The following is a 15864-nucleotide window of genomic DNA, read 5'->3' as shown; positions in this document are numbered from 1 at the left end:
GTGGTGTGATTATTTGAATGTCGATTAAAACAATATCATTTAACAGTTTCAACCGTAACAAAGACATATTAATAGCACGGGACCAATGTAAATGTAATGAAATATGGCGCGATAAATTGATGTCAGCACTTAATAAAATACCGATACTCTTTCGGTAAATTAGGAACACTCCTTTTTGGGTTTATAGTCAAATGTGATGTTTTATATCACTACTGTAATTCTTGGTTTAAAAGGCTTGTACATTATTATGAAACAATGATGTGGTTGTTTTGATATACATGGGCGGCGTTGTGCTGACCAGGCTTGGCGGTTTAGTGTTTAGTTGTATGTTATATAGAGACATTCTAGGACATTGATAGACAGTACAGACAATGGAGGACCGACAGATAGACCAGAAATCAGACAGCAAACGGCGGTTGTCTTATGGAAATACACCGCCATGTTATCGAAACTGTGGATTCTAGTCGCTGATTCCCTTGTGTTTTCTTTTCATTACACTTCAATTCCATACGTAATAATTCAATCATCTAATAGTCTTAGTGTTTTCCTTTCGACGACAAAGTCTATAAGTGTCAATTTTGTTCAATAATTGTATTCTGGCTCTGGCGGGAAAATCATTTGCTTTTTGTCGTCTGCTCTTCGAAATGGCACGACATAAGCGTTGTAACCCAGAGAGCCGTCTGTTTTTACTCATGGAGCACAAGTTATGTTTTGCATTTCTGGCGACTCTCATTCGATAAAGCATTCGAGTGTCGCATGGGAAAAGACCGTAAACAGTGTTCAGACTTCACCTCACCAGTAACGCAGACCTCTTAAATATCATAACGCCTAGTCAGTAGCTATTTCTATTAAAACAAATATGATGTCGAATCATGAAAATGTTCTTCTATAGACAATAGTCCGATCGTCCCCTTCCCTGTTATTGTCGGGGCCTATTCGATAATGCGTGCTTTGAAATATCATCTGGTATTCAAAATGAATTCAAAATTGGCAGATTTGATGATTTGATATTCTCGCCCTTTCTGCTGGTGTTTTGGTTTATGATATTCTTACAATAACATTTGCTGAGAGGTTCAGGATCCGGGATGACTACCGTCCATAAACATGACCTCTGCCCAAAGTCATAAAAATAATAAGACAAGAATTTCCGCACACTCGTAATCCGATTAACCCTTCCTGACGTTACTTGACGATGCAAATGAAAGGTTGAAGGAGCTACCAAACAATTACTGTATAGAACGCATCCCAGAATAAGTTCCGACACTGTAATCTCGGGGCGCGTTCGATTGAACATGTCTTATTTATTTCATCAAAATACTCATGGATGACTGCTCAGCTTGTTCGGTCATTTCCATTACTCGACGGTGTTTTAACAGCAGATAGTTTTCGGTATTACACAGTAATCATGAAATGAATTGTTTGTGTATTCAATTTTGGTGACTGGTTGGAAATGAATAGAGAAGAACAAATATTAATAATAACATCCCATCAACCGGATGATATACAAACCCGTGATCTTGACTAAGTCAGGTCACATGACAGAACATGCATTGACGTAGAGAAATCCTAATAAATGTTTACTATTATGGGTATTATTATAAAAAAAACATAGCTTTAAAAAGACGCTTTACAAGGCAGCCGAATAGTACCGAATATGTGGCGATAGGCGGTGTGTGTATAATCATTTATAACCATTATTATTACTAGGTCGTTGACCTTTGTTTAGCAAGAATCATGCCCCCCGCCCTCCTAAAAATCTTTAAAAGATTAAACAATTTTATGAAACTAAAGTGGGGAATTACGCGCTGTATCGGAGAACTGCGCCACGAATACTAATAAATTTAGAATTTAGAAAAATATTATGCGTAAATGATTTGAAAGATAAACGATTTATTAAATGAGTGATTGAGATAATATGTGATTGAATTCTAAATTAGATGATTTCATATTTCTAATTCCATTTCTTTGAGCAGAAGTCTGAACTTTCATTAAGGGCAAATTTAAAATATTAGAATGGTTGTATCACTAACAAAGATGTAATATTTTGAAAATAAAACTCAGATTTATTTGAACTGGGTATTTTTTTGTTTGTTTGTTTTTTTATTCCATAGCATTATCACGTTTTATTAAAAAAAAGTCAACATATTTACACGTCCAAGCAATGATTTTAAAATGTTCAAAATTATATTTTTTTTTACCTACCCGATGTTTCGCTGTGCATTATCATGCGAAACGCATATAACATCAATTGATTTATACCCTATCTGTAACAAGGTTCGGTTTATACTCTATCTGTAACAAGGTTTGGTTTATACTCTATCTGTAACAAGGTTTGTTATACTCTATCTGTAACAAGGTTTGGTTTATACACTATCTGTAACAATGTTTGTTATACTCTATCTGTAACAAGGTTTGTTATACTCTATCTGTAACAAGGTTTGTTATACACTATCTGTAACAAGGTTCAGTTTATACACTATCTGTAACAAGGTTTGTTATACTCTATCTGTAACAAGGTTTGGTTTATACACTATCTGTAACAAGGTTTGTTATACTCTATCTGTAACAAGGTTTGTTATACTCTATCTGTAACAAGGTTTGGTTTATACTCTATCTGTAACAAGGTTTGGTTATACTCTATCTGTAACAAGGTTTGGTTTATACTCTATCTATAACAAGGTTTGGTTTATACTCTATCTGTAACAAGGTTTAGTTTATACTCTATCTATAACAAGGTTTGGTTTATACTCTATCTGTAACAAGGTTTGGTTTATACTCTATCTGTAACAAGGTTTGGTTTATACTCTATCTGTAACAAGGTTTGGTTATACTCTATCTGTAACAAGGTTTGGTTTATACTCTATCTGTAACAAGGTTTGGTTATACTCTATCTGTAACAAGGTTTGGTTTATACTCTATCTGTAACAAGGTTTGGTTATACTCTATCTGTAACAAGGTTTGGTTATACTCTATCTGTAACAAGGTTTGGTTTATACTCTATCTGTAACAAGGTTTGGTTTATACTCTATCTGTAACAAGGTTTGGTTTATACTCTATCTGTAACAAGGTTTGGTTTATACTCTATCTATAACAAGGTTTGGTTTATACTCTATCTGTAACAAGGTTTGGTTTATACTCTATCTGTAACAAGGTTTGGTTTATACTCTATCTATAACAAGGTTTGGTTTATACTCTATCTATAACAAGGTTTGGTTTATACTCTATCTGTAACAAGGTTTGGTTTATACTCTATCTGTAACAAGGTTTGGTTTATACTCTATCTGTAACAAGGTTTGTTTATACTCTATCTATAACAAGGTTTGGTTTATACTCTATCTATAACAAGGTTTGGTTTATATACTATCTGTAACAAGGTTTGGTTTATACACTATCTGTAACAAGGTTTGTTTTATACACTATCTGTAACAAGGTTTGGTTTATACTCTATCTGTAACAAGGTTTGTTATACTCTATCTGTAACAAGGTTTGGTTTATACTCTATCTGTAACAAGGTTTGGTTGATACTTTATCTGTAACAAGGTTTGGTTTATACCACATCTATAACAAGGTTTGGTTTATACACTATCTATAACAAGGTTTGGTTTATACTCTATCTGTAACAAGGTTTGGTTTATACACTATCTGTAACAAGGTTCGGTTTAAACCACATCTATAACAAGGTTTGGTTTATACTCTATCTATAACAAGGTTTGTTATACTCTATCTGTAACAAGGTTTGGTTTATACACTATCTGTAACAAGGTTTGGTTTATACTCTATCTGTAACAAGGTTTGGTTTATACACTATCTGTAACAAGGTTTGGTTTATACTCTATCTATAACACGGTTTGGTTTATACTCTATCTGTAACAAGGTTTGTTTTACTCTATCTGTAACAAGGTTAGGTTTATACTCTATCTATAACAAAGTTTGGTTGATACTCTATCTGTAACAAGGTTTGGTTTATACACTATCTATAACAAGGTTTGGTTTATACACTATCTGTAACAAGGTTTGGTTTATACTCTATCTGTAACAAGGTTCGGTTTAAACCACATCTATAACAAGGTTTGGTTTATACTCTATCTGTAACAAGGTTTGGTTTATACACTATCTGTAACAAGGTTTGGTTTATACACTATCTGTAACAAGGTTTGTTATACTCTATCTATAACAAGGTTTGTTATACTCTATCTGTAACAAGGTTTGGTTTATACTCTATCTATAACAAGGTTTGGTTTATACTCTATCTGTAACAAGGTTTGGTTTATACTCTATCTATAACAAGGTTTGGTTTATACTCTATCTGTAACAAGGTTTGGTTTATACTCTATCTGTAACAAGGTTTGTTTTATACTCTATCTATTACAAGGTTTGGTTTATACTCTATCTGTAACAAGGTTTGGTTTATACTCTATCTGTAACAAGGTTTGTTATACTCTATCTGTAACAAGGTTTGGTTGATACTTTATCTGTAACAAGGTTTGGTTTAAACCACTATCTATAACAAGGTTTGGTTTATACTCTATCTGTAACAAGGTTTGGTTTATACACTATCTATAACAAGGTTTGGTTTATACACTATCTGTAACAAGGTTTGGTTTATACACTATCTGTAACAAGGTTCGGTTTAAACCACATCTATAACAAGGTTTGGTTTATACTCTATCTGTAACAAGGTTTGGTTTATACACTATCTGTAACAAGGTTTGGTTTATACACTATCTGTAACAAGGTTTGGTTTATACTCTATCTATAACATGGTTTGGTTTATACTCTATCTATAACAAGGTTTGGTTTATACTCTATCTGTAACAAGGTTCGGTTTATACACCATCTGTAACAAGGTTTGGTTTATACTCTATCTGTAACAAGGTTTGGTTTATACTCTATCTGTAACAAGGTTTGTTATACTCTATCTGTAACAAGGTTTGGTTTATACTCTATCTATAACAAGGTTTGGTTTATACTCTATCTGTAACAAGGTTTGTTATACTCTATCTGTAACAAGGTTTGGTTTATACTCTATCTGTAACAAGGTTTGTTATACACTATCTATAACAAGGTTTGGTTTATACTCTATCTATAACAAGGTTTGGTTTATACTCTATCTGTAACAAGGTTTGTTATACTCTATCTGTAACAAGGTTTGGTTTATACTCTATCTGTAACAAGGTTTGGTTTATACTCTATCTATAACAAGGTTTAGTTTATACTCTATCTATAACAAGGTTTGGTTTATACACTATCTGTAACAAGGTTTGGTTTATACTCTATCTGTAACAAGGTTTGGTTTATACTCTATCTGTAACAAGGTTTGTTATACTCTATCTGTAACAAGGTTTGGTTTATACTCTATCTATAACAAGGTTTGGTTTATACTCTATCTGTAACAAGGTTTGGTTTATACTCTATCTATAACAAGGTTTGGGTTATACCCTATCTGTAACAAGGTTTGGTTTATACTCTATCTATAACAAGGTTTGGTTTATACCCTATCTGTAACAAGGTTTGGTTTATACTCTATCTATAACAAGGTTTGATTTATACTCTATCTGCAACAAGGTTTGTTAGACTCTATCTGTAACAAGGTTTGGTTTAGACTCTATCTGTAACAAGGTTTGGTTTATACTCTATCTATAACAAGGTTTGGTTTATACCCTATCTATAACAAAGTTTGGTTTATACTCTATCTGTAACAAGGTTTGGTTTAGACTCTATCTGTAACAAGGTTTGGTTTATACCCTATCTGTAACAAGGTTTGGTTTATACTCTATCTATAACAAGGTTTGGTTTATACTCTATCTATAACAAGGTTTGTTATACACTATCTGTAACAAGGTTTGTTATACTCTATCTGTAACAAGGTTTGGTTTATACTCTATCTATAACAAGGTTTGGTTTATACTCTATCTATAACATGGTTTGGTTTATACTCTATCTATAACAAGGTTTGTTATACACTATCTGTAACAAGGTTTGTTATACACTATCTGTAACAAGGTTTGTTATACTCTATCTGTAACAAGGTTTGGTTTATACTCTATCTATAACATGGTTTGGTTTATACTCTATCTATAACAAGGTTTGTTATACTCTATCTGTAACAAGGTTTGGTTTATACTCTATCTATAACAAGGTTTGGTTTATACTCTATCTATAACAAGGTTTGTTATACACTATCTGTAACAAGGTTTGGTTTATACACTATCTATAACAAGGTTTGGTTTATACTCTATCTATAACAAGGTTTGGTTTATACTCTATCTGTAACAAGGTTTGTTATACTCTATCTGTAACAAGGTTTGGTTTATACTCTATCTGTAACAAGGTTTGGTTTATACTCTATCTGTAACAAGGTTTGGTTTATACTCTATCTGTAACAAGGTTTGGTTTATACTCTATCTATAACAAGGTTTGTTATACACTATCTGTAACAAGGTTCAGTTTATACTCTATCTGTAACAAGGTTTGTTATACACTATCTGTAACAAGGTTTGGTTTATACACTATCTGTAACAAGGTTTGGTTTATACACTATCTGTAACAAGGTTTGGTTTATACACTATCTGTAACAAGGTTTGGTTTATACTCTATCTATAACAAGGTTCGGTTTATACTCTATCTATAACAAGGTTTGGTTTATACTCTATCTGTAACAAGGTTTGGTTTATACTCTATCTGTAACAAGGTTTGGTTTATACACTATCTGTAACAAGGTTTGGTTTATACTCTATCTGTAACAAGGTTTGTTATACACTATCTGTAACAAGGTTTGGTTTATACTCTATTTGTAACAAGGTTTGTTATACTCTATCTATAACAAGGTTTGGTTTATACTCTATCTATAACAAGATTTGGTTTATACACTATCTGTAACAAGGTTTGGTTTATACTCTATCTATAAAAAGGTTCGGTTTATACTCTATCTATAACAAGGTTTGGTTTATACTCTATCTGTAACAAGGTTTGGTTTATACTCTATCTGTAACAAGGTTTGGTTTATACACTATCTGTAACAAGGTTTGGTTTATACTCTATCTGTAACAAGGTTTGGTTTATACTCTATCTATAACAAGGTTTGGTTTATACTCTATCTATAACAAGATTTGGTTGATACTCTATCTGTAACAAGGTTTGGTTTATACTCTATCTGTAACAAGGTTTGGTTTATGCTCTATCTGTAACAAGGTTTGGTTTATACTCTATCGGTAACAAGGTTTGGTTTATACTCTATCTGTAACAAGGTTTGGTTTATACTCTATCTATAACAAGGTTTGTTATACTCTATCTGTAACAAGGTTTGGTTTATACTCTATCTGTAACAAGGTTTGGTTTATACTCTATCTATAACAAGGTTCAGTTTATACTCTATCTATAACAAGGTTTGTTATACTCTATCTGTAACAAGGTTTGGTTTATGCTCTATCTGTAACAAGGTTTGGTTTATACCCTATCTGTAACAAGGTTTGGTTTATGCTCTATCTGTAACAAGGTTTGGTTTATACCCTATCTGTAACAAGGTTTGGTTTATACCCTATCTGTAACAAGGTTTGGTTTATACTCTATCTATAACAAGGTTTGGTTTATACCCTATCTGTAACAAGGTTTGGTTTATGCTCTATCTGTAACAAGGTTTGGTTTATACACTATCTATAACAAGGTTTGGTTTATACCCTATCTATAACAAGGTTTGTTATACTCTATCTGTAACAAGGTTTGGTTTATACTCTATCTGTAACAAGGTTCGGTTTATACTCTATCTGTAACAAGGTTTGGTTGATACACTATCTGTAACAAGGTTTGGTTTATACTCTATCTATAACAAGGTTTCGTTTATACTCTATCTATAACAAGGTTTGTTATACTCTATCTATAACAAGGTTTGTTATACTCTATCTGTAACAAGGTTTGGTTTATACTCTATCTGTAACAAGGTTTGGTTTATACTCTACCTATAACAAGGTTTGGTTTATACTCTATCTGTAACACGGTTTGGTTTATACTCTATCTATAACAAGGTTTGGTTTATACTCTATCTATAACAAGGTTTGGTTTATACTCTATCTGTAACAAGGTTTGGTTTATACTCTATCTATAACAAGGTTTGGTTTATACTCTATCTATAACAAGGTTTGGTTTATACTCTATCTATAACAAGGTTAGGTTTATACTCTATCTGTAACAAGGTTTGTTATACTCTATCTGTAACAAGGTTTGGTTTATACACTATCTATAACAAGGTTTGTTATACTCTATCTGTAACAAGGTTTGGTTTATACACTATCTATAACAAGGTTTGGTTTATACTCTATCTGTAACAAGGTTCGGTTTATACTCTATCTATAACAAGGTTCAGTTTATACTCTATCTATAACAAGGTTTGGTTTATACACTATCTATAACAAGGTTTGTTATACTCTATCTGTAACAAGGTTTGGTTTATACACTATCTATAACAAGGTTTGGTTTATACTCTATCTGTAACAAGGTTCGGTTTATACTCTATCTATAACAAGGTTCAGTTTATACTCTATCTATAACAAGGTTTGGTTTATACTCTATCTATAACAAGGTTTGGTTTATACTCTATCTGTAACAAGGTTTGGTTTATGCTCTATCTGTAACAAGGTTTGGTTTATACTCTATCTATAACAAGGTTTGGTTTATACTCTATCTATAACAAGGTTTGGTTGATACTCTATCTATAACAAGGTTTGGTTTATACTCTATCTATAACAAGGTTTGGTTTATACTCTATCTATAACAAGGTTTGGTTTATACTCTATCTGTAACAAGGTTTGGTTTATACTCTATCTGTAACAAGGTTCAGTTTATACTCTATCTGTAACAAGGTTTGTTATACTCTATCTGTAACAAGGTTTGGTTTATACTCTATCTATAACAAGGTTTGGTTTATACTCTATCTGTAACAAGGTTTGTTATACTCTATCTATAACAAGGTTTGGTTTATACTCTATCTGTAACAAGGTTTAGTTTATACTCTATCTATAACAAGGTTTGTTATACTCTATCTGTAACAAGGTTTGTTATACTCTATCTGTAACAAGGTTTGGTTTATACTCTATCTATAACAAGGTTTGATTTATACTCTATCTGTAACAAGGTTTGTTATACTCTATCTGTAACAAGGTTTGGTTTATACTCTATCTATAACAAGGTTTGTTATACTCTATCTATAACAAGGTTTGGTTTATACTCTATCTATAACAAGGTTCAGTTTATACTCTATCTATAACAAGGTTTGGTTTATACCCTATCTATAACAAGGTTTGGTTTATACTCTATCTATAACAAGGTTTGTTATACTCTATCTATAACAAGGTTTGGTTTATACTCTATCTATAACAAGGTTTGGTTGATACTCTATCTATAACAAGGTTTGGTTTATACTCTATCTGTAACAAGGTTTGATTGATACTCTATTTGCAACAAGGTTTGTTAGACTCTATCTGTTAAAAGATTCGGTTTATATATACACAAGATCCCTATATACATGACTTATTAATATGTGTGTGCTATATAAATCTTACAGGTAGTGTGGACTGACCAGTGGTCAACGCTTCTGACGTTTGAAATCCAAAGAATTATTGACGACGATCGGATAAGTGTGGAGCGGCCGTACACCAAGGACTGGAACTTACTAATCCATGAAGTCCGGTACTCCGACCGGGGCCGATACACGTGTCAGATCAATACGGACCCTATCAAAACCAAAAATGTTGTGCTATACGTCCTCGGTAAGTAAGCAGCTCTAAGACTTGTGTATTCACCATAACTTGTTTCCAGAAACCTTCTGATCTGGTCAGTGACTAAAGAGTGTTTTGTTTTGTTGCCATTGATAAGTAGAATACACAATGATATTTAAACATACTTGTAATAATGGCATAAAACCTTATGGCATTGCCGATTCACAATTTGCAAATACATTCATTTTGTCATGAAAAATACAAATGAGAAATGTGTTTTATAAAGACATCATCTGCTACTATGTTGAGATACGGCGTACAAGCAGAGAAGTTTATAAACTAACACTACTAATACATGCATAGCAGATTTATATTACCTGAATGAATTAAGAGTATTCCCCAAAGAAAATAGCGCAATTAAAGTGTTACACATCGACATATATTGGTAAGTATCATACTCACGTTAATGGTTTGAATTACGCGCGCGCGTACACAACTGTTAACTAGTACATAAGGACGGATTTGCGTGATTTCACCTTAATATAAGTACGTCTGTATGAAGGTGCATGGATGGTGATATAACATTCAGGAGCTGTGATGCAGATCAGATAGCGAATCGACATAAACATCAGTACATGTATCATCGACAAACGCCGTCAACCGAGGATATCGGATGAGGAGACAACAGTGTGGCTTGAGGTGCAGTGAACATGACGTTTATGACAAGTTTTGAAAAGCTACAGACTGTGACATGTAGATGATAGCTCATAGGACAGAGCAGTATATATAGATAGTGTACAATATATTATTTGCTTTTGTGTATAGTGAATTAGATGTGTGAGATTCAAGTTTCAAGATTTGTATTACTCTCTGACACACTTGATAGTGTGTAACAAGAGGTCAAACAAGTGTACAGCAATGTTACAATTATAACATGACAATGTGAGCAGATCATATGTATGGACATAATTGTTTGTTTCATAATTTTCCATATAGTGAATTGTACAAATCTGGGAAATATGAATGTAGTAGAATATCAATTGATAATAACTGGCAACCTCTACACTATAGCATGTAAATTCATACTTATAAAAAGTTATGTTTACAATATGCACAGGTAAATTACACCAAGCTTCATAAATTATACAGAGATTGATTGTAATTCTTTATCTCACTAGGAATAGCTTATTTGTCCTATAGACTGGTGGAAACCTGGGGAAAGTTATCACCCTTATGTGTACTATAATAATACACAATGCACTCATCCTCTTTACAATACAATATACTTAATGCCACTATTAAAATAACGTGTACAGTAGGCTTAAGTCTATATCGAAGCTACATGAAAACATACTTGAAAATTCATTTTTGTGGAAAATAACTAGTAAAGTGTATATATTGTGTATGTTTGAAAGATATGTGTATATGTATGGATTAATTTAGTGTAATGAAATAAATGTACATATATGTAATCAACCGTAATGTATTCAATATCTTATGAGTGCAAGACAGAAAATCCGGTTGCGTTTTTATAAATCAAAATAAATATCTTGCGACACTCTACTACAATAGATATGTGATAGCAATGTTTAAGTGTATTTACTGGGAAAATTAAGATAACTAGTATTCAAACAATGTTACCTCTATCTTAGTCACATATGATATCATTTTACTTAGACCACACTTTGTACAATACTTGGAAAGGGTGAAATTCATTGTTTGAACCTTTATACATAAAACATGTTTCCCTCCAAATTAAATCTGACTGCTCATCATACATGGTATTCAAACAAAGTCTGTATATTTATATTCGATTTTAAAATGGCTGCGTTTTCTGTTATTTTGTATTTACGATCCACGAAAATGCAAAACCGTACACATCATATTTCATTTGTAAATTGAGAGCCGCAACCATTTCTAAGTCATCCTTTGGAGAACGGCAAACTCGCAAAGGTTTTCCCTAGCTAATATAAAACTACAGCTACAGAATAATTGATGGGAAGTTTGATATTTGGGAGAATCCTCTAACAAATTACAACTATCAAATTGAATAAAGCGAACGACAGAGCAAAAGCTTACAGTAGAATGCACAAGTTGTGATACGTCTGTTAATGTAGGGAATGTGGTTTTAAAGGGCCACCGTGTTAAAACCTTATATATGGATACCAAAATGGCACATAATTGGTTAAGTATCTATATGGTTCAGTGGACTACTTTGCACGCCTAAATGACCAATTATGTACATTAGCTGTATTTGACAATGTCACACAGATAGTATGACGTCTAGCATGTCGTCTCATCGTTTGCACTCCGTGATCTATGCCGGGCCTGTACCATCTGGTTTTATAATACACGTCGGCATCGTTGTAGTTGTACTCCTGAAGTCGCATCCGTTAAACGTCTCCATGTAAAAAGTACATGGTTTGTTAATCATATTTATTAGGCTTAATTGATGAAAGATTTACGAGCTATTTTTTTGTATTATTTGCATTCAACATGGCCTCATTTTCCTTGTATTACATTGGAATATGAATTACAAATCGCCCTGTCATTTCTCCTTTATAGCATGCAGAATGGTATGTGAAGGGTAATGACAAATTATACCGATAACCAGCCTGACTTCATTCTAAGAGATGAAACCCAGATAGCTGTTCAACAATTCGCTCGTTCGTGAAATACTCCATGCGTTTCTCTACTTGTCAAAATTGTGATTTATTGTTTTTTTTCTAATCATTACTCTAACAATAGTTTAAGATGCTGCTGCTGGCAAAGATACGAGGAACATAATAGATCAGGAGGAATGTTACCATTGCACACATATTCTTCATTCCAATAAACAAGTTTCGATTGTTACCTTAACTTCCCTGATGTATTCTTTAATCTATAATGTCAATTAGTAATTGATATAATTCCTAAAGTCGCTGATATTAAAAGTATAAGTACCCCAGCCAATGTGTATAAAAATCCAAAATATGGTATAGTTAGTGATAACCACGGGATATTTCGCAATATCCACGGTCATTAGATAAAGCGCGGATGTAATAACTAAGATATGATCTCTACAAATATATAGTGTGTACTATTACCCGCGAACTAGTTTCGGCTTGAAAAACCTCGACATATTAGTTTAACAAATGTACAGTAAGACAATAAATGAGGTAGGTCCTAGTTTTTTTGTCAAATCGTGTCTCGTGTCTCTAGAGAACGAAGCATCGCCGACATTAACTAATGAAATCGGAGTAGAGAGTCATTCTCTTCCGAAATAGTACCCGTTAGATTGTAACAGAAAGCTGAGTACAAGGATATGTATTCGTAATCTGTAATCCGAAATACATGGATAGGAGGGACACCAAATATATTATTACACACTGACACGCGTGTCTTAATAACCACTTATCTCACGATACTTTTCTTTTTAACAGGGTTATAGTCTGATTGCTTCGTATCAGTCCCTGTAAGTTCATCGTGGGTAAAACTGCTGAAATACCCAAAACATATCCGTATATATCAAGGTCCATTGGACAAAGTTCGTGTATCCCTGCTTAATTAGCCTATTCCATTATCTATAGGAAAGACTTCTGCCGTTTCCTGGATATAAAATCTAACATAATATGATATATCGCTGTTGATTGTAATGTAACTATTGTCTCATTTTCTAGTGCCCCCACGGATAGTCGATGATGCATCAACGCGTGAAGTGGTGGCCAGGGAAGGTGATACTGTTACTCTTGTGTGTAATGTAACGGGAGTGCCACCTCCAACAGTGCATTGGTACCGCCGACCTCTTGGTCAGAGTCTCGGAGTCAAAGAACGTGAGTACTACGTCACAATTTTATGTTGAAGTCAAATGGACGCCCATCGCAGTGTTGACGTAAGTACCGGATGTAAGTATGTATTGATGACATAAAAATCCAGGAAACCAGTTATAACGATAATGTGTGGAATACAGTTTTCGACATAATATGGTTTCTCGGTAGTTTGAGACTTCTGGGTGGATTCAGATATCTTGGCGGTTGTAGCAGTATATGTTTTAAGATTCAGTTGTCTTTGCGGTGCTATAACAATGGAATAGAAACAGGACAAAGTGATATGAAATGGACAAACACGGCCATTCTTATAATACTTCAGTGCTATTTACAAAACCACGTATGAAGCCCCACCAAAACATCACTATGAAGATATTTCTTAAAGATTAAACAAGCATTGCGATGTCTGTCTGAAATAAATCAACAATTAAGTAATATATGTTAAATTGATGTGTTTTTTTAAATACGTGCAAATGGCTAAACGAGATGATTTGATATTTATTTCAGCACCAATACATAAACATTTAAGGCATCTGTTGGATACGGCATAAAGAATATATAACACTTCATTTATATTCAATAGATTAGAGATACTTGTTACAACGATAATGAGATATTTTTCAGCGAATTGTATTTCAGGACTTGTTTAGTTTGATAGGAATGTCATATTACCATTCCACAGTGGTGATAGAGAATTACACGTTGATATGTACATATTATGCCCGGGGACAAAACATCTACATTTCTAGTGATCTATTTGTGTATGTAAAATATGTGAGTATGAACATTTATCATAAATGTCAGTAAACGTGTGTGCGTTTTAAGTGTGTGGTAGAGGTACGATAGACGACAATGTGTGTAGATATTTCGGAAAGAACATCTTACAAATACACTTTTAATAATTTCATCCTCATTGCATCGACTTAGTCTGAGACTACACTTTCGTGAGGAAATGACAAATTATATCTCGTCAATCCTTACAATAGTGTGTGATTGTACCTTGCACCATGCTTAGAGAAGACGCCAGCCGAGACCATGGATTGTGTATTATGACGAGGTATGGGGTGTATGGAAATGTAACCATTGTTTGGTATCCAGGCATGTGTTAGGAAAGGCTTACATCTTCTGCCACCTAGTACCGAAATATGAATATGACGAATTAGCAAAGATAGCGACATACAAAATGTATACAGTCGGGCATTGTTATCTCGAAGTTAGTGGGGGGTCACAAAATATTTCTAGATATCCCGAGTATTCGACGTAACTGAGAATATTATGTATACAATTATTTATGTCGGAACTGGATTTTTTCTTCGCGTTACGCAGTAGTAATGAGTGAGATCGGGATAGCAATGTTTGACAGTATATTGTATTCCCACGCAAAAGGTGAATGGATAAATCGTTATCAGTGAACAGTGTTTAGGTTTATAATAATAATAAATCAAAGCTGAATTCAATTAAAATAATAAATGGAAGTAACTCGTTGGATATCACGTATTGAGTAATCGGTATGTTGTGAAAATTAACGTTCTGACAATTGCGAGATTTATTTGATATTTCCGAGAAGGTTTGTGTTTGTTGGAGCTACATGTATTTGTTAAGATCCTTTATTTGGAGGTTCGTGTTGTCTACTTTCACTTTGTATTGATGCCTTGTTATGCATAATTATTGTTTTCATATATATATTTTATCTTGATTTTTTTAAAGGTCGATTTATTTAAAGCACTAAGAGTAATGAAGACATTTTCTTCCTCCTCGAATTTATATGCTTATGTATACAAATTATGACAAAAACTCATGATATGAGTAATTAAAATAAAAGCGCTTTTCTTTATTTCTACCAAATTTGAGGTCTACAATTCTCTTTCTTGATTGTATTACCGCATATTAGGACGGAAATGGCTTCAATAAGCTATGCCTCATATTTTTTTTAAATTTTGTTATAAATCAGAAGAATTTCTCATTAATTGAGTATTTCATATAGTGTGCAGAGAAAAATGATTTTATATTTTACATTAATCAAATGGCGAAGAAATCGAAATACTTTAGTACATGTATATAGTTATAACAATTTTAAATTAGGACTATAATTTGTATAAAAAAGTCAGTTGTATTACGACATTTGTAGAACTTTTGGCTGTTTTTATATAATATGTGTATACAGTATTGTCTAACTAATTCGAGATTTCCATAGAGAATCGAGAAAGTATGACAGGTTCAATACGTTATACTATTATGACGGGTTGGGGGTTCCGAGTTCGGGGTTTGACTGCCGATCATAGTTGACGCTGAGGTAATTTTATTTTGATATGGAGAAAAATGTGTTTAGTTAACTATCTTTCTAAGTT

General features: G+C 33.0%; 1 protein-coding gene across 4 annotated transcripts in view; it reads left to right on the top strand.

Annotated features, from left to right (window-relative positions):
• The window catches only part of LOC117334352 (limbic system-associated membrane protein-like), a 116003-nt gene that overhangs the window by 84595 nt on the left and 15544 nt on the right, over window positions 1-15864 (top strand). For all 4 annotated transcript variants that reach the window (XM_033893911.1, XM_033893912.1, XM_033893913.1 and 1 more), the window contains 2 exons: window positions 9557-9761; window positions 13370-13522. In XM_033893911.1, coding sequence (XP_033749802.1) covers window positions 9557-9761; window positions 13370-13522 — 358 coding nt within the window. The remainder of the gene's footprint in view (window positions 1-9556; window positions 9762-13369; window positions 13523-15864) is intronic.

This window comes from Pecten maximus, chromosome 9 (genome assembly GCF_902652985.1).
Source record: "Pecten maximus chromosome 9, xPecMax1.1, whole genome shotgun sequence".
Lineage (NCBI taxonomy): Eukaryota > Metazoa > Mollusca > Bivalvia > Pectinida > Pectinidae > Pecten > Pecten maximus.
This window is presented reverse-complemented; position numbering and strand designations above follow the sequence as displayed.